This window comes from Nelusetta ayraudi, unplaced genomic scaffold (genome assembly GCF_046127955.1).
Source record: "Nelusetta ayraudi isolate G7.1 ecotype Tasmania unplaced genomic scaffold, CSIRO-AGI_Nayr_v1 ptg000042l, whole genome shotgun sequence".
NCBI lineage: Eukaryota > Metazoa > Chordata > Actinopteri > Tetraodontiformes > Monacanthidae > Nelusetta > Nelusetta ayraudi.
In genome coordinates, this window is record NW_027466092.1 from 15,719,618 (window position 1) to 15,739,192 (window position 19,575).

The window sequence follows — 19,575 nt, forward strand, 5'->3', positions numbered from 1 at the left end:
TCTATTCCACATCCCTCTGCGTCATTTCTTGGTTAATTCTCTACTTTTCTCTCCGTTCTCCCTTTCTTTTCATCTTTTCCCATTTATTTCCACTCCAATTTTTTTTTTATGTTATATCCATTTCCCCTCTTGACTTTCCTTTTCCAGACGTGGGAAGCAACTAAGTATAAGTTGGATATAAAACTGGATCATATTTTAGAGGGAGGTTGTTTTAGAGTACCTCAGCATTTCAACAAATGTATTGATTGATTGATTTATTATTATTACAGACTCAAAGTCCAGTTCAGTTATTGTTTCATTAATTGAAAAAACATTTTTACTTAAGTATACTTCAGAACCTGTTACTTGTTACTTTCACTAGAGTAAAGGAGTTCAAGCAGTACTTTTACAAGATAATTTTTGTTGAACACACATGAATACATATTTTTACATCAGTCTCCTGTTCAAATAAATATCACTTTTTTTTTTTTTTTTTAAACTGCCTCTCCACTCTTCTTTGGACGTTCCATCCATTCAATCTCTTCCACTCCCCCCCCCCCCCCGCTTTTCTCAATGAGCTCGTGCGCCCCCGCCCTGCGGATCCGACCCCTCCCACCGACGCGCTGCTCTCTTAATTGAGCGCCTCGGCTCGCACTTGCTCAAACAGCTCGAGCGCCTCTTGGACTGCCGGCGGAACTCTCTGCGTCCTGCGTCTTCTGCTGCGTGCACGCGCAACCCCAACCCCGCTATCTATCAGCCGCGAGCCCTCCACGTGCGCTCCGGTTATCGTCGCCGCCGCCGCCGCCGCCGCCGCCGAACATCATGCAGGTGTCTCCCGCCCTCCTCGTGTCCGGCGCGGCGCTGCTGCTGCTGCAGGGATGCTGCACCGCCGTCAGGGGATGGAAGGTGCTGAAGAACGGCGCCACGGAGCTTCTACCGCAGCACTGGGACAACTCTCGGAGCCCGCAGCGGCAACAGGACGCCGTGACGGCGGCGCCCAACGGCAACAGTGTGGGTAACAGGGCGAAGAGCGGCGGGAGAGGCGGGAACACCGTCCCCTACAGTGAGTATCATGTCAGATATTTTGATAGAGTAATAATGAAACAAAACAATTTGTGTGAAATGTTGTGACATGCGATTCAGGAACTGTACGGTTCGGTAGTTTACCTTCAGAAAACAGTTAAGACATACATTTGAAGCAGCGGAAAGGTCACTCGAATCTGTCTTTCTTTCTGAAGTGCGCAGGACGGAGACAATCTGATTAATTAATGATCCGACCCTGTGGAGTGAGCGGTAACGATGGAGTATTTTTTTCTGTTATACTTGATTTTCATCTTACAATTTCTATGAATTAATGCTTTATTATTCACGAAATCAATCAATCAAATGGATTTGTGACATGTGACGCACATTTCTTTTCCTGAAAAAGGGCCGATTATTATTATTATTATTATTATTATTATTATTATTATTATTATTATTATTATTGTTGTTGTTGTCAAAGAGTTTTTTTTTTTAGATTATACTTAATACTTAAAATTATGATGAAACTGCCACATTGGAAGCTGTTTTGCATACAAGTATGAAGATAAATTCGCTCTCTATCTCTTTCGATCACTCACACACACACACACACACACACACACACACACACACACACACACACACACACACACACACACACATTCTTGTGGTTTGTTCCTCCACAAGTTCAGTATTCCTCTTCCAAGTTATTTCCTTTTCTCTTTACACTATTAGTTGAACTCTACTTAACTGTAACTGTTTGATTACAACAGCATGTCCCTCAAAAATCCCCACAGTTTGTCCTTTTGTGTCTCTGCAAAACGCTGCGTAAATGCAACATTGCCTTTGAGAATGACTCCCACCTGTTGACACGAAACGCCGAAGAACCTCCGGCTCGCACTTTTTTTCTTGTTTTTTTTTACAGTGAAGATGGTTTTCCACTGAGATGTTATCATGTTTTAATAAACCGAGGGGAGGAGTGTGGTCTACATATGAGGAGGAACTATTGACAAGAGGAATTAACGAGTGGAGATGTGTGTGTGTGTCACAAATTTTTGAGTAATGTCTGGGAGCAACAGATCCACATATTGAGCTGTTTATGGAGCACTCTCTGCTCCAAAAGAAAGAAGGAACAAAAACATGCATCCTCCTGTTGGATATGGACAAGCACAACGTGTTGGGTTTTATCCTTGAGGCCTCAAGGATTAGGATCTTTCATTCTAAAATGACATGTCAAGACATCCTAAAATGTCTTGACAGAATCTTTGTCGGTTCACATCCTTGTCCCCCAGAATCAGCGGCAGAATTATTATTATTATTTTTTTAAATCTCCACAGCTTAAGCAGACACCATCAGTCATGATTTTTTTTTTAGATTTACCAGAAAAGAAAGTTGACTTTTTCACCAATCATTGGTGTCAGTGAGTTGCCACTTATTTTTAGGATGTAACACGGACACAACAGGTTCTCCGCAGTGCAGAAAAATAGAAGAGAGGTCCACTCACATAAATCCTGTTGTTCAGCCTATTTTTCCTGCAAAGAAAGCCGCAGAAGAAAACAGATCCCTCTCTGAGTGTATCATTTCTTCAGCGCCAGCCCTGTTTTCACACACTGCACACGGGACAATAACTCGTGTTATTTTTTTCTGTTTTTTTTTTCTATTTCAAAAAAAGCTGTGGCTTACAGGCTGAGCACGCCCTCACAAAAAACGGACTTGGCGCATGACCAGCTTTCTACAGGGCTTTACGGAGGCAGCGCTCGCCTCCAAACAACCAGACAGCCTATTTGCTGCTCGACGGCCGCGTGCACCTCCAGAGGGTTAATGGAGCCGTGTGCCAGCTTTTCTATCCCCCTAGCCAAAAAAACCCCAAACTCCATTAAGGTCTGATTAAGCTGCTTAATGGCCCCTCTGGTCTGTATCTGCTATCAGCTGATTGCTGCCAGCTGTGATATTCTTTGTCAAGGCCAAAGTTTTCGCTAATCACCGGACCTCGGCTCACATTAAGAGAGCGATCCGATCTGATGTCGACAAAGTGTTGCGTTTCTCAGCACTTGTGATTCAAAGACGTGTCAATCGAGGTCAAGTGCCGCTCTTCCCGACTCGCTGGAAGTGGTTTTAACCGTCTCTGTTCTTCAAACCCCCCTCAGGTGCCTCAGAGCTGAGCTGCAGGGAGCTGCGTTCCACCCGCTACATCACCGACGGCTCCTGCCGGAGCGCCAAGCCCGTCAAGGAGCTGGTGTGCTCGGGCCAGTGCATGCCCTCGCACCTGGTGCCCAATTTCATCGCGCGCGGCAAGTGGTGGAGAAACAACGCCTCGGACTACCGTTGCATCCCGGCCCACTCGCGCATGCGGAGGATCCAGCTGCACTGTCCCAACGGCAACTCACGGACGTACAAAATCCGCGCCGTCACCTCCTGCAAGTGCAAGCGCTTCAGGACCCACCACAACCAGTCGGAGGCCAAAGAGGTGCCAAAGAGGCAACGCAACAAGAAGCACGGTCGGCCGCTGCAGGAGCGCAGCAAGAACAACACGCCAGTGGTCGAAAACTCGTACTGAAGCTGCTCCTCGACGACTGACACCAAAGTGACAAACTCGTACCTTTTTGCGCAACACACGAACGCATCTCCTTTCAACAGGTGGGAGATGTAATAAGACATTTCAGACTACAAGTCATATGCTAAAATTCCTGACCTGGTTTTCGGTTATGTGTCTCTTCCCCCCCCCCCCCCCCCCCCTCCAAGCAAATTCTTTTTTTTTTTTTTTGGTGACCTTTGTCTTTTTTGCATGACAAAATAATCGGGTGCCACTGCCTCATGACAACGGAAACAGTATGTTGGACAGCAAAATACATGATCACCAAGTCGCCTGCATAACCATTTGTGGACTAGCCTTTGTTTTGTCGCTTAGGCAGATTTCATGTTTAGTGTAAGGACAAGCCCACCCCCCCCCCGAGGCCTCGGCCCATCTGTACAAACACACAGCGGATGCAGAGCTGCAGTGTACCACAAACCCCCGTTCAAAGCTCCCAAGGTTGTTTTTGATCCATCTTTTGGACTGGACTCTGAAGATTTGGGATTTTGAAAGCCTGCAAAAGGTTGCAGTCATCCGAAAAACAACCCCACAGAGGGAGCCACGCAGCAGCTTCAACTGCTCCCAGCCTCTGAGTTCTCCAAACAGAGCGTCCACAAAGACAGAAACAAAAGTGGTTTCATCCGGGACCGACTCCACGTGGGCACCGGCTAGTCCCTAATGACTAAATGAGCCCATTCCTGTGTTATTTGAGTCATGAAAAGCCATTTCCTCTAGACGCAGCCAGTTCCTGTTTGTATGTGTGTAGGAGGCGTCAGAAAATTGTGCGAGGTTGTCTCGTTACCTTTAGGGCAGAATGCTCTCCGAGCACGCCCACTCCGGAACCCACTGACTGGTAAGGAACCAAACAGCTCCACCATCCACCGTCCACCCCCCTCCACTTCCACCCCCAACCCCCGACATCCAACTCTGTAAATAGCTCCAAAAGGGAAAAAGAAAGAAAGATGGGAATTAAAAATACCACAGTGAAAACAATTTCTACGGTTGCATGGACTGGTAGAACTTGACAGGAAGAGGAACTGACGATGGCCAGACCTCAGGCCAACAGGTCTGTTCTTCATGAACGTTGCTCCCAATGTTTCCACACAGTGTCAGCGTGCATTTTCCCCACCCTCCCCTCCTCTACCTTCCTCTCCCCTTCTTATTACTTCCTGATTTTGGTTGTCTAAACTGTACTGACAATGTTTGCTTCTTTTTCCGACCGTATGTTTGAAATAGCAACTGGAAAGCCGGGGGTTTGTCGTGTGAGCTGAGAGCTGTGATGCATAACTTGATTGTACATATACCTGTGTGGTCCTCGGCAGCCGCACGCCCTCCGTCCCGTTTCCATCGGGGTGTTCAAAAGAAGCAGCGGTGCGGTGCGGTGCGGTGCGGTGCGGAAGGGACGGACTGTTTGTCTGTCCTTACACACACAAAGACGGACTGTTGGAAAGAACTTCATATTTATTTTTTATTTCCTCATTTAAATTATTTATGCAACCTCTTTTTTGTAGCAAACGATAGCCATTATTGTAATATAGATATGATACAGACTTTGAAAATGAAATACTGTACAGTACGTGAATAAAGTAAAAGCAGATATATTTGAGAGAGCTGGCTTATTTGTGATTTTCATTTTCTTTAAGTTTATGTAGCCTGTCAACTGATATTATTTCTAGGACATAAATAACCTGTTATTTTTTTATTATCCCATAATGCCATTAAAAGCAAAGATGTTTCATCAATGCAGTTGGAACCACATTGAGCCAAGACTCTAAGTTAAAATGATGTGCTTTACATGGTGCTTCATAGTTTGTTTTTATAGCAAAAACAAATGTTTATCAGCTCTTGTTGCCAATTTTTTGGACGCATGTTGCCTTCACTCGCGTGTGCTTTCTTGGAAAAACAAAAAACAAAACGTAATTTCTGTTCAAGAAAAATTCCGATTTACTTTGTGTGCAGCCGTGCAAAAGAATCTTGACATTGTTTGTTTATGAGGTTTGATTTAGGCCACGGCATCAGCCTCCTCCCGCCTCCCCGGCCTCCTAGGCTTGCAGTCACGGCACCGCAGACACGAGGCTGAGTGTTGTATGCGAGAGCTCAGCCGACAATCGGCAGTTCTGCACTTGCTAGACGTGTTTGAAAATCCTGTAATAAAGACGTCCGCAGTCAAATGAGAGTGTTTATGCCGCATTCTATCTGCGGTGTTATTTTTTTTAATTAGCGTTGACGAGGGTCCTCGGGGAACCAGCAGGGTGTAGGGGGGGGGGATTACATTTCCTGATGTCATCCATAATGCGCTGTCATTATGTCATTTTGGAGCCCTGCTTTCCTGGAGAGAACAAACATGCCATGCTTCCACTCATGCGGTGAGATTGGACGGTTTCCCGAAAGAGTCAGAAAACACACGCTTTCCAGAGGTACACCAGATTATTGGTGCTGACAAAGAATCCGCTCTGTTACCGTGGTGACCCACCAGTGACCGGAGGTGCACGTAAAAGTCAGGGATGATCTATTCCCGCCAAATGCATTGAGTGTGCGACACTTTGCTCGATCCTGAGACGTTAAGTGTCATCAATGAGGTTTTCGGATACCAGGTGCAGACGTCCCGCAGGGTTTCTGGCTCTGGAGTTGGACTCCATTACATGCAAAGTTCACAAAGAGGTTCAGCTTGGCTCCCAGGCGCTATAGGGAATATTTATAGAACTGACACACTGACCACAATAAATGATAACTGGCTTTTGGTGTCAAATGGTGGGAGTGAAAAGAGCACATGGTGGGAAAGGACTTCCCAATAGACGTCCCGATCTCGAGTTGGACGATGAGGTTAAGGCAAGACATTAACCTCAGAGGTTGCATCTGTGTCCTGCGATGCGATTCTAGATGCAGACGCAGGCATGTTTATGCGGCTGATTTATGCACTGTAGGCCGATATATGGGACGAAGGAGAGGAACCCTCTGTGCATAGATCTATAGATCACAGAGTGTGTGTGTTTTCGCAATGCATCTATTCTTGACACTTACAGACATGGGCCCACCTGAAATGGTGGGGGCAGTGTTGAGCAGTGTGAACCACTGTTCACCAAGCTCAGAGAAGTACAACAAAGAATACGACAGGGAGACAAACTTCAGGCAAAGGGACCAGCTCATTGGTCTAGTGGTAGCGTGTCTGCCCTGAGACTGGGAGGTTGTGGGTTTGATCCCTAGCTGGGTCATAGCGAAGACTGTAAAAATGGTACCCATTGCCTCCCTGCTTGGCACTCAGTATTCAAGGTTGGATTCCCGGGCGCAGCACCGCTGCTGCCCACCGCTTCCTCAGGTAAACGGTCAAATGCGGAGGACAAATTTCACATCCTTCGGGATGTGACAATCACTGGGTCTTTAACTTTTGAGCTACAGAACAGGTGGATGAAAATTTGAGAGAAAATAACCTGCACAAACGCGCTCCTTCTTGCAGATGGACTGCTCAACATCTATTGCAGCATGAAGGATGTGTGGGAGTATAGCAAAAAAAGAAATAGCAAAGAAATATAAATAGAGAAAAAAATACTCTTCCAAAAGAGTAATTTTAGTTTTTTTGGTCCTTGTTCTGTATGGTGCCAGAGCTTTCTCTTGGAGGCAACCACTTGAAGGGCTGAGGCACTGTCAACACAGACCTTACTGATGTCCTGCCAAACACGTAGGACACAGTGAAATAAAATAGCTTGTTTATTATCTGCAAATAAAAAAAAGGCTAGTCTGTTGTGTGTTGTTTCTCAAATTGCATCCTGCTAGCAAAAACAAGCAAGTCATTCTGTTTCACAAAAGCCACTGGTGGAAAATGACTCGGGGTGACATTCATTGCATGTGAAGCGAAATAAAGAGAGAGACAATTCCAAAGCCTATAAAGGTCTTTTAAAAGTGCCGTGCTGCATGCTGCTCAGCTGCACTCGAATTGCTTCACAATGTTGCGAGCTGTCCAAGACATTTATTGAGACGGAACATATTGACCAAGCACATGGCATTACATGAGGAGGAAAAGTGCCCTTTGCAACCCTGGCAGTTCCACCTCGGCCTCCTCCAGCCAAGAAATCCCAGTATTGCTACATTCGCTGCGCAGTCAAACACATATGGACAGTGACGGATGTACGTGACGACGGATGTTTGCGCCCCCTCCAACCACTCTACTATCAGATCTTTTGTGCTAACAGTTTAGAACAAATAGAAACCAGAGGACATTTCTGGACGCCTCCAGGAAGGAAGAACGATGAAAGTATGAGCTCAAATCATTTAGTGTTCCTCCAACAATACAGACTTCAGAAGGAAAATTCCAGGATGGGTGACTCAGCAGGGAAAGAGGGGGGATAACGCTGGAGTTAGGATGTACCAATTTCAACATCTGGACTGCGTGTTAAGTGTGATGGACTGAAGGTGGTTTTTTGATGAATCCAAGGTGAGGGTCCAGAGATGGACAGTAGCGCCACACGGCTCAGGGCATCCCACTCAGCCGTGTAAGATTTGGTCGCTCAGCTGAGGCCAGGCATGCAGCGAGTCAGCCAACCATGTGTGCTCGAGACAACAGGACGTGCGGCGGATAGGAAACAGGCCTGTCAACAAAGTATTCAAAACAACCACCGCAAGCTCTAAGGTTCTGGAAGAGGAATACGTCTCCCTGCCTAATCAACACCTTATGGAATCACTGTCTCACGTAAACAACAACAACAACAACAACAACAACAACAACAAAGATGTCAAGTCGGTGTCACAATGTAGGAGATAAGACTTCTGGAATTTGGGGTGAGACTGTAAAAGTTGTGTGTGTGTTAAGCCTAGCTGTTTGTAGCAGCTGTCTGCTATGTTTGTCTGCACATGAAAGGCAATTAAATACATGTTGTATCAGAAGTTTACATGACCTCAAGGTCGGTAATTAGCTTGCGGTTAATGTAAGTGATGAGACAAGGAAAGCTGACATAACAGAGGTTAAAAGGACACATATGCACCCAGAAGCAATTGAACACGTCCTGCTTAGCGAAAAGGAAGTTGAGCTGCATAGTGTTTCAGTGAGACATCAAACCTACGTTCAGCAAATTAAAAAAGTTGATTTGACAAGTACATTACCTCATTATTATGATTCAAGGTCAAGCGTTTCATCAATCTTTTCACTACAAATCTACCACCTAAACACCCCACCTCTAAAACTAGTGGGCTCCTTTGAAAAACACATCTTTCAAACAAGTATTTGGTAGTTCCACTACCTGTATTTTTAGTTGGCTAGTTTGCACATGAGATGGTGTTGACTGGTTCCTTTTTTTATTGAGTGATAAAGTCATGTTTTCTATTGACAAAAGCAGATTAGAACTCTAGCTTCTAGCTAGCATGCACATGGCTAATGTTAAAGGGAAAAAATGGTACCAACATGGGAGTTAGCATCTTGTGTTGGTTGGTTAGCGACCAAACAAAGTGGCCTGGAAACATAACACAGTAAAAGTGTAGGGAATAAACTAGAATAAACATGTTTTCAAGGCAAAATATTTGCTTGGAGTCATATAAAATGAGCTAACTGATTGTCTCCCAAAAAACAGCGACCTGGGTGTTGACGCGTCCAGCCCAGTGCTCCCAGGGCGGACCACAAAATGGCTTGGAGGTAAAATACTTGCTGCTCATCATGTCTAAAATATGTGGGTTTCATTCAGTGACAACCACGCGCTTCTATCAGCAGCCATGTCATCTCCCACTGGTGTTTGAGCTAACCAGGGTACATTTCCTGTGCTACGGAAAAGACTCGTGCTCTTCTTTTCCAGCTATAGTGAAATCTGTAATGTGAGGTTATAGGCGCGCAAAACACACCCTACCACTTGGAAACTTTGCAGTAGCGCCATCTCTTAGACACGCTGCATTCTATACGTGATGTGAGCGTAGAGCAGAGGTAAAAACTACTCTAGCAAAAGTACTGATTCAAAACCTTCACTCAAGTATGTTAGGGTGAAAAATACTTTAATAAAAGAAATGCATTAATCAAACACCTTAATGTAACATTCCTGCAGCACAGCATCTGAAACAGATTAATAACAGGGTGTCTGCAGGCAACACAGGAAAATGTCCATAAGTCCAGGTAGTGATCAGTAAAGATAAGGCAGAGACACTGGTCACTCAAACAGAAGGCACTGTTGTTTGAGTACTGAGTTGAGTGGTCATTCAAACAGGGCACTGTTCTCTAAATGCTGAGTGTGTGGTCAGTCAACTAAAGGGCACTGCCCTTCCTCCAAAAACATATTGGTAGGAAGGGCAGTTTGACCTTTTCCTGTTCAGGTGGCATTCCCTCCTTCTTTCTCTTTATCTATTACACTCTCAGGACGTCAACTGCGTGTATTGGACCAAAATCGTAAGGAGGGTCCAGAAGAAGCCAACCAGAGGGGTTAAGTCCCAACCACAACCTCTCCCTGCAAACAAAAGAGAGCCAATCAGTCAGGAGTTCATCCCATATAAACTCTGTCTGGTGCCAGGATCTTGGTTCTCCCTTGGGAGGTCACCTGGAGACTTTCCTTCGTGGTTCAACTGGGACTGCTCCTCTGGCCAAACAACGGGGAATCCATGTAGATGATTGCTTGTTTTTTCAGTATTCAACCTTCTAGAATTTAGGATTTTTGTACGACTCCTTCTTGGATAAACCAACATACCACAAGTACAAGTGAAAACATAGTTTCTGAAATTACTTAAGTAAAAGCAAAAGTGAAACCAATACATTGGTTGATAATTTTTTTTTTAAATGACAGAATAATCTGGACTGAACTGGCCAGAGGTCCAAGGTCTTGATGAGCATCTGGATAATTTTGACCAGCTTTGCTACTCTCAGTACTATAGTTAATTTTTTCTTTTTCAACTGCAGCACAACCAAACTGTAATCAGTAATAGTTATGACCAATGAGCCATTATTGGAACTTTGTACTTTTAATAGCAATAGCCAAAGTTATTTTCTCCATGTTTATTTTTCTCTGTACTGAAAATGTCCTAAACAGGGACCTCAAAGCCGAGGTACTCTAAAATAATCCAACCATTTTCAATACCCGCTTATTCCTGAGCTCAGGGTCACAGGGGTCGGCTGGAGCCTCTCCCGGCTGTCATAGGGCGAAGGCCTCCCTCTAAAATATGATACATTTCTGTATTGAACAGCATCGTTCAAATAGCTGCAGTTCAAGCAACAATTACCCTAATAAATGAATAAGCGAATTACTTTGAACAGGATTTGTATCTTTTAAGCACTTTTAAACACAAAAGTAACAAGCATGTTTTTCCAATGTAACGAGTAGAAAATACAGATATTTGTATACCAATGTAGGGAATAAAATTAAAAAGTCATCAGAAAAAGAAATACACACGTGAAATACGTGAAAAATGTACTTAAGTACATTAACAAAGTAGACGTTACTTCCAACCACCATGTGTATAGATTGTAAAATGCGAGGCCGACTTTAAAAAGCACACAGGTGCAATTAAATCTGCAGTCGACGACTTTTAGACAGGAGCAAAAATATTTGCGAGAGACAAAGACGTAGCCGAGCAGAGGGTTACGCGGCCCGTGAGGTGAAGATTTATGAGAGGTAGTAGTCCGACTCCAGCTGAGACATCATCACAGACATCAAGTGCAGAGAGAATCAAAGTGTGTTTCTTTCCCCTCAATGTCACAGTCACCAACCGCAGCTTTGGTGATTGTGTTAACATAGCCTTGCCCAGCAGACGCGGTGAGTTATCCATCCCTTCCCCATTAGCCTCATTTCCTCACCACTTGGGTAACCGCGGCTTCTTGTGATTGTGGCTGCGCTCTCAGGACAGGAGCTCGCCGCCAACGCATCTGTGTCCTGTTTGAATTAGATTAATTTCTGTGGCCTTGTATCTTCACGCCGACTTAGCGGCTGAGCCTTGTTTTCTCTGCTGCTCCCCCTTTCGGAGGACGTTGTATCTCGGAGGGGGAGAGAAACCACAGCCACCACGCTTGGCTCGCTGGCATTGCAAAATAGACTGTGCAAAATGGAGAAATAAACAGAGGCACATTTTCCTTCCTGCGAAAACAAACTGGAGAATTTTTTTCCCTCTCCCAAGCGTTTACGGCTCCTTCCACAGACAGTTCGGTGCCTTTTATGCTTGTTTATATGTTTATGTCATAGTTCCTCAGCTGATGAGGTTATATTGGGGCGCAAGCTGAGCATAACACGGCTGAGTCTTTCACTCTGACCTCTGGTACGCCTCTGATACGGATACCAATCAGCATCATTCACCACATGGAAACTGTTTTTTTCTCCTGGCCCCGTGCTCGATTTATTGATCGTCAGTTGTTTTCTCTTCTTGCGTCCAATTTTCTTTTGACCCCCTTAATGCGCTCAGCTCCAAATGCAGGGAAAATTACTTCCTATGCATATTGCCATGTGCACAACCAAGGAAGGCCAAGATGGTTATCTGCACAATCTCATCCAGTTTAGGAGATTTTAAGATCAGGATCAATTGAGCCCTCCGGCCCCTATCAGATGTCAGAGAGCCTGTGGAACTGTACTCCCTCATTTAGTGTCCCAGTCCTGACCCAGGTTCTAGTGGAGGCCATTCAGAGTAACATACGCGTAGTCCGGAGAGTCTTTTCTGGTCTCGACAAACAATAGATCGAAACTGCAATCAGGTGCTTTGTTCACTTTTCTCATGCTGCCGGACTATTTGAAGAAAAGTGTGAGAGAACAGTTTGACATTGCAGCGTGAACATGAGTATATGTGTTTGACAGCTAAGGCCAATTGGATATAAAATATGTCCATGAGAAAGTGTCTCTGCTTTATGATTCATGCTTTTTTCAAAGGTTTCTCCCTAATTTTTATTTTTATTTTTATTTTATTTTTACAATTTAGAGGATTTCACATTTGTTTCAAGTCCAAATTCTCACCAAGATCAGTTTAACTTCTGGGACCAAACTCAAAAATAACTTTATGTTTTTTTCACTGTTTGTGTTGATGAGTAACTCTTAGATATGTTTTTCTCTGCAATGATTTTACTGATTTGATAAAATACTGCTGTCAACACTTGCTGTCCCAGTGATCCCAGCTTAATCAACAAAGTTCTCGCTGTTCTGAAAGAACTTGGACGGCTCTGTTGTTATCATGGATTGCCTGTTTGGTCTGAGTGTATGACCCTGTAGCAAGTTTGTATATTTGATTTTTGCTACATTTATGGAGCAAAAATCAGTTTGTACCTTTCAGATGTAGTTGCAGATAGTGGCTGTATTTTTTTTTGTTTTGTTTTTTTGAAGAATATGGATGCAGGCTTTCTCAACTTTCGACTCATCAAACTCGACATGAGGAGCAGCACTGAAAATCAGTGAATGACAAGAAAAACCATTGTATCAATGGGGCATCATGTCTATTTGAATTTCTGAAAGGAATGTAAGCCCGCTAAATTCCAATCTGATGCTAATATTGAATTTCCAAATTAATGTTGATTTGATTTGTTTTACACTGGCCAAACAAATCAAACCAAAAAGGCTGTTCTTCTCATGTTTTTTTGCCTTGTATTTTTATTTACCATTTAAGATGAATAAGATTTAGAAAGTATGCATGTGTGTCTCCGCATCATTTTGGTTTTACTAAGTAGGTTTCTTATATAAAAAAGAGCAACAAAGAAGAACATCAATGCTTAGCACATAGCAAAACAAAACACAAAGACTTCATAAAAGAAAGAACTGATTTTTATGGCCCTTTCACTCACAATCTGCCACAAAAATGAAAAGGAATTGGACCTAAATGCTGTGTTGTCCATAGACTCTTGTGATTTCCCTTTAATTACTTTGAGATAATCGGCATGTCTTGTCTTTTTGGCCTCGCAAACTGGATACTGATAAAACACTTGATGGACTGTTGAAATGAGACTAATCGAGAGAAACCACAAGAGCACAATTTACAATTTTTTCCCCCCTAGCGAATTTGAAACTTTGGTAATCTCATACTCTCTTGTGTGGGAAATCAAAACAAAAGCTTGTGTTTCTGTGCAGGAAAGCCACTCATACATGCTCTTCAGTAATTCCTTCAAGTTGCAGACCCTCTTGTTGCAGCCAGTAGTCGAGACCACTTTAGTCCTCTTTGACCAGACCCAAGGACTGAAAGGACTTTGGTCACAGTCTGAGTCACCAAGACACCTCAACAACAATGTATGTTTCCTTGATTTGTGCTCTTTAGATTTAAAGGAAAGCAAAGGAAAGTTTGAAAGCTGAAACCAGGGCTGTACCTTAATATTGTTTGTTTGACAGGACCATGGCCTCCTACTGTTGAGCTTTTCTCTTTCACGCTTAGTCCACATGTGCTCTCAATTTCTGCCATAACTTTTCTTGCAAATTGCAAGTTTTAAAGTCAGTGATGACCCCAACAGGAAAGAGAGGTACTGGTGAATCCATCCCAAACATACAATGCTAGCATGGCTTTGCTTATTTTCTGTATTGTCGTGCTCTGACACTTGTTATTGGTATAAAATTACAAGCAGTTTGAGTCTGTTAAGGTCCTTTGCTTGTTTTACATGTGATGCAACATATCCTGGTCTCTGCATCAGCAACATAAATGGTCTGGCCTGCTATCAAACTGCTATCACTCCCCACCACCAGAAGAAACTCTTTCAACCCATCCAGTTCATCATTCACATGTCTCTTTTTTCCTCCCTCCACATCGTCCTCAGCATGTATCACTGTGCCATTTGCAGACAGACTGGGACAGCACTTTCCTCTCCCATAAATAAGGCTATCAGGGCTGTTTCATCCATCACTGAGCTGGAGCTGTTTCTGCAAAGCAGGAGGAAGCAAAGAGGAGGCGTGTGTGTGTGTGTGTGTGTGTGTGTGTGTGTGTGTGTGTGTGTGTGTGTGAGAGAGAGCGAGAGTGTGGGGGGTTGTTGAGATTCATCCATGTTCCCAGCAGTCGTCCCCACCCCGTGGGAACCTCACACAGCCATTAAACACCTCATGGCAACCCATTAGCTTTTGGACCAGCTGAGGTGAACAGCGAACTTTGGTCCCACGTGTTCTCGTCTTGTCCCGCGTGATGTGTTTATGGTTTTTTTTTTCCCATTTGAAGGTTTCAGTGCACATCTAAAAGTCTGCGCAGGTCCACTGATGTATGTGAACAGTAACACACACCGGTGTTGTGTCAGCTCAGAACATGATTTTATCAATCCAAAAGAAAATTGCTTGCAGAGAAATATGCAAGAGTTTATTCATCACAGCTGAAAATGAGATTCGCGCCGACGGCGTTTGATATCTTTGCTTCTCGGATTGCGACAGGTGTTTAAAACGACCGGAAATCAACCCTGGCGGCTGTTTGAGCTAATTTAAAATTGCTCTCATAATGTGAACTGACAGCTTTTACCGTCTTAATGTCCAACTGGTTCGCAGCCATTCAACTGCTCTGATATTTATCCCATTAAATCCACAATCTGCCTGCTCAAAAGTTACGTAGTCACCAGCCCCGTTCAATTTCTGCCCCCCTTAGCGTTTAACATTTCTTTCTATGGTAATTACGAGGTCACAAACGTCCGCTGGGATGAAGAATAAGCCTGATGGCCCTCCCAACAAAGAAACAAACCAAAAAAAACACCAACAACAAAAAACCATGACAACACCGATCCTCCAGTCATCACAGATGGCTTTGGCAATGAAACCTGCAGGAAGTGATGTGAGAGCTTCCAAATGTGCCCCTAAGTCCCCCGAGGGAGTGAACCGGGGTGCTGTTTTATGGAGGAGCGGAGCACAGGTGTGGAAAGTGATAGAGTGCAATGCAGATTCCAAAGGTTTTTTATTTTTTTTTTATCTTTTTAAGCATGCATCTGGTACAACAAAGCTCTAATAAATGTAGTACATACGTGGAAACAAGGAAATTTGTGTTAGCTACATTATTTCTTCTTGTTCTTGTTGCGGGAATGCATCTTTGTAATATATGTTAAACCATTGGAAAACCGTGCTATTTTCTTTTAATATGGTGCCACACTTGGGAGGAATTTGCATTTGTGTGGTGAGCAGCAGATTTGTGGTTTGGCTCTTATCAGGGCGACCAGCACAATCACGTTGGCTGGTTGCAGAATAGGATGTCATCCCACGGCAGGACATGACCAGACTCAGTAACAGGAGTTTCTTAGCGCTGGCAGAAAAGGTTTGTCAAATTTTTTCATGGGCGCCGCCCACAGACTCAGTTCAATGTATCCAATTCAAAAGGCCTCGGGGCTTCCCGTCGGTACAACAGTCATTGGCAGGATCATAAACTACAACAAGCAATTCAGACACCTCATCACCAACCACCTGATTAAAAGTGAAAAATGCAATTGCAAAATAAATGTGGCCAACAGACGCCAATTTCCCAACAACTGGCAAAAATTCTTCACCACCCAGCAGTTTTTTGTGGGAGGGGCTGCGTTTGATCTCAACATGCTTTGATTAATTAACGGGAGGACGCCACAGACTCTTGGCGTCTCCATGGCTCTCTCCGGCCATTGTGTTAGTGACGTGAGACTGAAGAGGTGGCTGCAACCCGCAACTCCTTCAAACCACACTCCGCATGCCTGGGATTCCTCCTGAGCGCACAACCCGGCTGGAGCACATGCCGGATTGATGAAAAGACTGTGCCAAGTGTGCTTTTCTTATAAAACCACTGCAGCCCCTTTGATGTCCATGACATTTATTGTTGAAGTGTTTGGTTAATATTACACTTAAAATCTTATCTATCTATCTATCTATCTATCTATCTATCTATCTATCTATAATTTGATTTTCTAATTGGTAATAAACATGTCTAACTGGTTGTTCAAGTCAAAACAGCTAGTGGTTACAGTGCATTTTTCAAGAGTGCAAAGTTTACCAACCTTAAAATGTAGAGATCAGAACATTCAGGTTTAGATTTTGAATTTTCAAGAAGCCTGAAAAAAGACACACTGCAGCGAAGCATCTCTCTAGGGCTCCATCCACAGTCACGGAGAGACTTAGCACGCAACACAATTTTTGGAAAGCTTAGTGTGTGGGTGCAGGTATCAAGTGTCACATGTGACAATGGCTGGAGGTAAGAGTGGCTGGTGTGAAAGAAAAAAAGTCAACGGATAAAAGAGAGGAGCTCAATCCAAGAGCTTCTGTTGCTGTTAAGGGAAGGAGATTGAGGAGCCTTTTTTTTTTTGATCAGTTGTTGTTAGCGGATGAGCCCTTTCATTTAAACCGATGATTTGAAACTGTAGTTGCGGTAAATGAAGAATTTATATCTGCTCTGATGAAAGAAAGACCACATGTTGCGCTTGCTGGTCTCGGGGTATAAATCTCTCTTCAGGTGGAAGAGGTCCCTCGTTCAAAACCTGGACAAGCCCATTGGTTGAAACTGCCTCTTTCTGAGGAGAAAGCGCAACGCTTTTGTTTCTCCTCCTCTGAAAAACGTTCATGTGTTTGACTCGGTTGTGCTAGTGGAGGCAAGTAAGGCAACGTTTCCCATACAGATACGACAGTCCACTCAATGAAGTGAAAGTCATAGATTTCTTCTTGCGCTAGTTTGAACGAGCTTCATTCAATGTAAGAGTACTATATTTAACTGGCAAAAGAGGGGATGTAGCTCAGTGGTAGAGCGTGTGCTTTGCATGTACAAGGTCCTGGGTTCAATCCCCAGCATCTCCACTCTCTGAATGTGTGTTTCTAAAGGTAGCACAGCATTTTGGCTCATTTTTGTCATTCAATGAAAAGCAGCATTCTTTATTTAAAAACCATTGTTGTGATAAGATTAGATATTTTCTCTTCTTTGCTGAAAAATAATTATGTCTAGGGCTCGTTGGTCTAGGGGTTTGATTCTCGCTTAGTGTGCGAGAGGTCCGGGGTTCAAATCCTGGACGAGGCCATTCTTTGTAACTGCTCATTTAAAGCTCTTGCTGTTGTAAATGAAGAATGTATCCCTTCTCCACTGAAAAAGAAACAACAAGCATATGTATGGCTCGTTGGTCTAGGGGTATGATTCTCGCTTTGGGTGCGAGAGGTCCCGGGTTCAAATCCCGGACGAGCCCATTAATACGAACAGCTTATTCTAAACTTTAGTCTTTGTAACTGAAGATTGTTTTTCACATCTAAAAAGTGGTTTACTCAGGGTCAGTGTCCATTTGAAAGACCCATTTGTGCCCAAGTTTAACCTCCTGGCTGATGGCTTGAGATGTTACCTTAATATTTCCACATAATCTTATTTTCTCCTGATGTCATCTATTTAATGTAGAGCTCCAGAAAAACCGTCCCACAACATGATGCTGCCAGCCCCGTGCTTCACAGTTGGGATAATGTTCTCAGGTTTACAAGCTTCCCCCCTCCAAATGTATTGCATTATGGCCAAATGGCTCCACTTTAGTTTCATCAGACCACAAGATTTCTCAAAAAATTAAGGTCATTGTCCCAGTGACTGTTTGTAAACTGTAATCTGCCATTCTTATGTTTCTTTTGGAGTAATGGCTTCTTACTTGCTGAGTAGCCTTTCAGCCCATGTCGGTGCAGGACTCGTTTCACTGTGGACGATGACAATTTCTTACCATCTTCAGCCAGCATCTTCACAAGGTCTTTAGCTTTTGTTCTGGGGTTGATTTGCACTTTTCAGACCAAAATCTGTTAATTTCTGGGACAGAGAGCCCATCTCCTTCCTGAGCGGTGTGATGGCTGGACATTCCCATGGTGTTTATACTTACGTATTATTGTTTGAACGGATAAATGTGGCACCTTCGAGCATCTGGAAATTGTACCCAAGGATGAACCAGACTTATGGAGCTTCAAAATTCTCTCCCTTATTTCTTGGCTGATTTCTTTTAATTTTCTCATGATTTCAAACAAGGAAGCAGCGTTTGAGGCGTGCCCTTAAAATACATCACTAGGTGTGCCTTCAATTAACTCACATACTTATCAGAGGCTTTCGAAGCAATGCCATCATAATCTGGGCTTCCCCACATTTTTTAAAGACAGACATTTTTGTGTATGAAAACGTTTGACTTTGAAGAAATTAATTTAAAAAATATTAAATTTGCATTATTGTGGCATTTAGCAAAGTGAAATAATTTTGGTTATTCTAATTGACCTGAAACAGGAGAGGTTTAGTCTGATTTAACTTGACTAACAGTGGGTTTAACTGTACTTAATTTAAATTGTGCCTCAGTCAGTGCAAGTTCACATGCGGTAGATTGAGTTTATTATTAATTATTAATTGTAAACTTTGGTGTGCAGCAGGAACTTGTGAAACCTTCACTGTGCTGCATCAGCTATAATCAGATTCAGTCACTGAGGCTTTGTAGTTACTCTTAAGATTGATGGCTTGATTAAATGGGTGTCAGATAACAGATACATCATTCCGCTGATTTTTCTTTCCGGCCTCCTCGTGTGTTGTCTGCTTTTGCAAAAATGTCCTGTTGCTAAGCTACGCTCGGGAGGATCTTTTGCAATGGGGGCAGCTGTGATCCAAATGTTTTCAGGCAGGTTCCATTGCTCTTCATATACTTCTCTTCAAAATCAGAAATACCCAACGGGTCAAATTTGCACATTTTAACAAACTGTTGCTGTAATTACATGTCTGGCTGTAGTGTCCTGCATTGAATCGAAGAAAAAACTGTGGATCTTGCTGCAACTCTGCGTGGCTTTGCCATAACCTTCCAACTTATTAACCAAACATTTGACTTCAAGTTACAAGTTCCAGCACGGCAGTACTCCACTGATGTTTGTGCCATCAAAAACATGTGTTCTCTTGTGCGCAACAACAGAACCAGGTCCAAACGGGCCGCTGGGTTGAAACCTTAGATCGCCAAAGGGAGAATAAAAAATTCTGTTGCTGGTTATTGTCTTACTTTTTGGAATAACGATCTCATCTCAAAGCATCACAGGACGAAGGTTCTCGGTGGCCATCTGAAAAAGGTGCTGCGAGATCCATTAAAAGATCTTCGAACCGACAGACCTCGTGTGTCTCCGAGGTGCCGATTGAGGCTGCAGATGGAGTTTGAATTATGATGAAGAGGCATCAGGAAGGTTTAA

At 43.5% G+C, this 19,575-nt stretch overlaps 1 protein-coding gene and 2 non-coding genes across 3 annotated transcripts; all 3 read left to right on the top strand.

Moving 5' to 3' along the window:
* Nucleotides 1–654: 654 nt before the first annotated feature.
* sost (sclerostin) lies at nucleotides 655–3,728 on the top strand. The gene is made up of 2 exons (XM_076034868.1): nucleotides 655–1,042; nucleotides 3,150–3,728. The coding sequence occupies exons 1-2, from the start codon at nucleotides 802–804 to the stop codon at nucleotides 3,557–3,559; spliced, it is 651 nt and encodes a 216-aa protein (XP_075890983.1). The 5' UTR covers nucleotides 655–801; the 3' UTR covers nucleotides 3,560–3,728.
* Nucleotides 3,729–17,133: 13,405 nt separating this feature from the next.
* On the top strand, nucleotides 17,134–17,205 carry trnaa-ugc (transfer RNA alanine (anticodon UGC)). The gene has a single exon. It is a non-coding gene; the product is annotated as a tRNA-Ala (tRNA).
* A 308-nt stretch (nucleotides 17,206–17,513) lies between these two features.
* On the top strand, nucleotides 17,514–17,585 carry trnap-ugg (transfer RNA proline (anticodon UGG)). The gene has a single exon. It is a non-coding gene; the product is annotated as a tRNA-Pro (tRNA).
* The last annotated feature ends 1,990 nt before the right edge of the window (nucleotides 17,586–19,575 follow it).

What these genes read in the sequence shown, in the direction of transcription:
- sost (XM_076034868.1), top strand. Translation starts at nt 802, where the DNA reads ATGCAGGTGTCTCCCGCCCTCCTCGTGTCCGGCGCGGCGCTGCTGCTG. An exon ending in CGGGAACACCGTCCCCTACA is followed by an intron (nt 1,043 to 3,149) that starts GTGAGTATCATG and finishes AACCCCCCTCAG; the next exon opens with GTGCCTCAGAGCTGAGCTGC.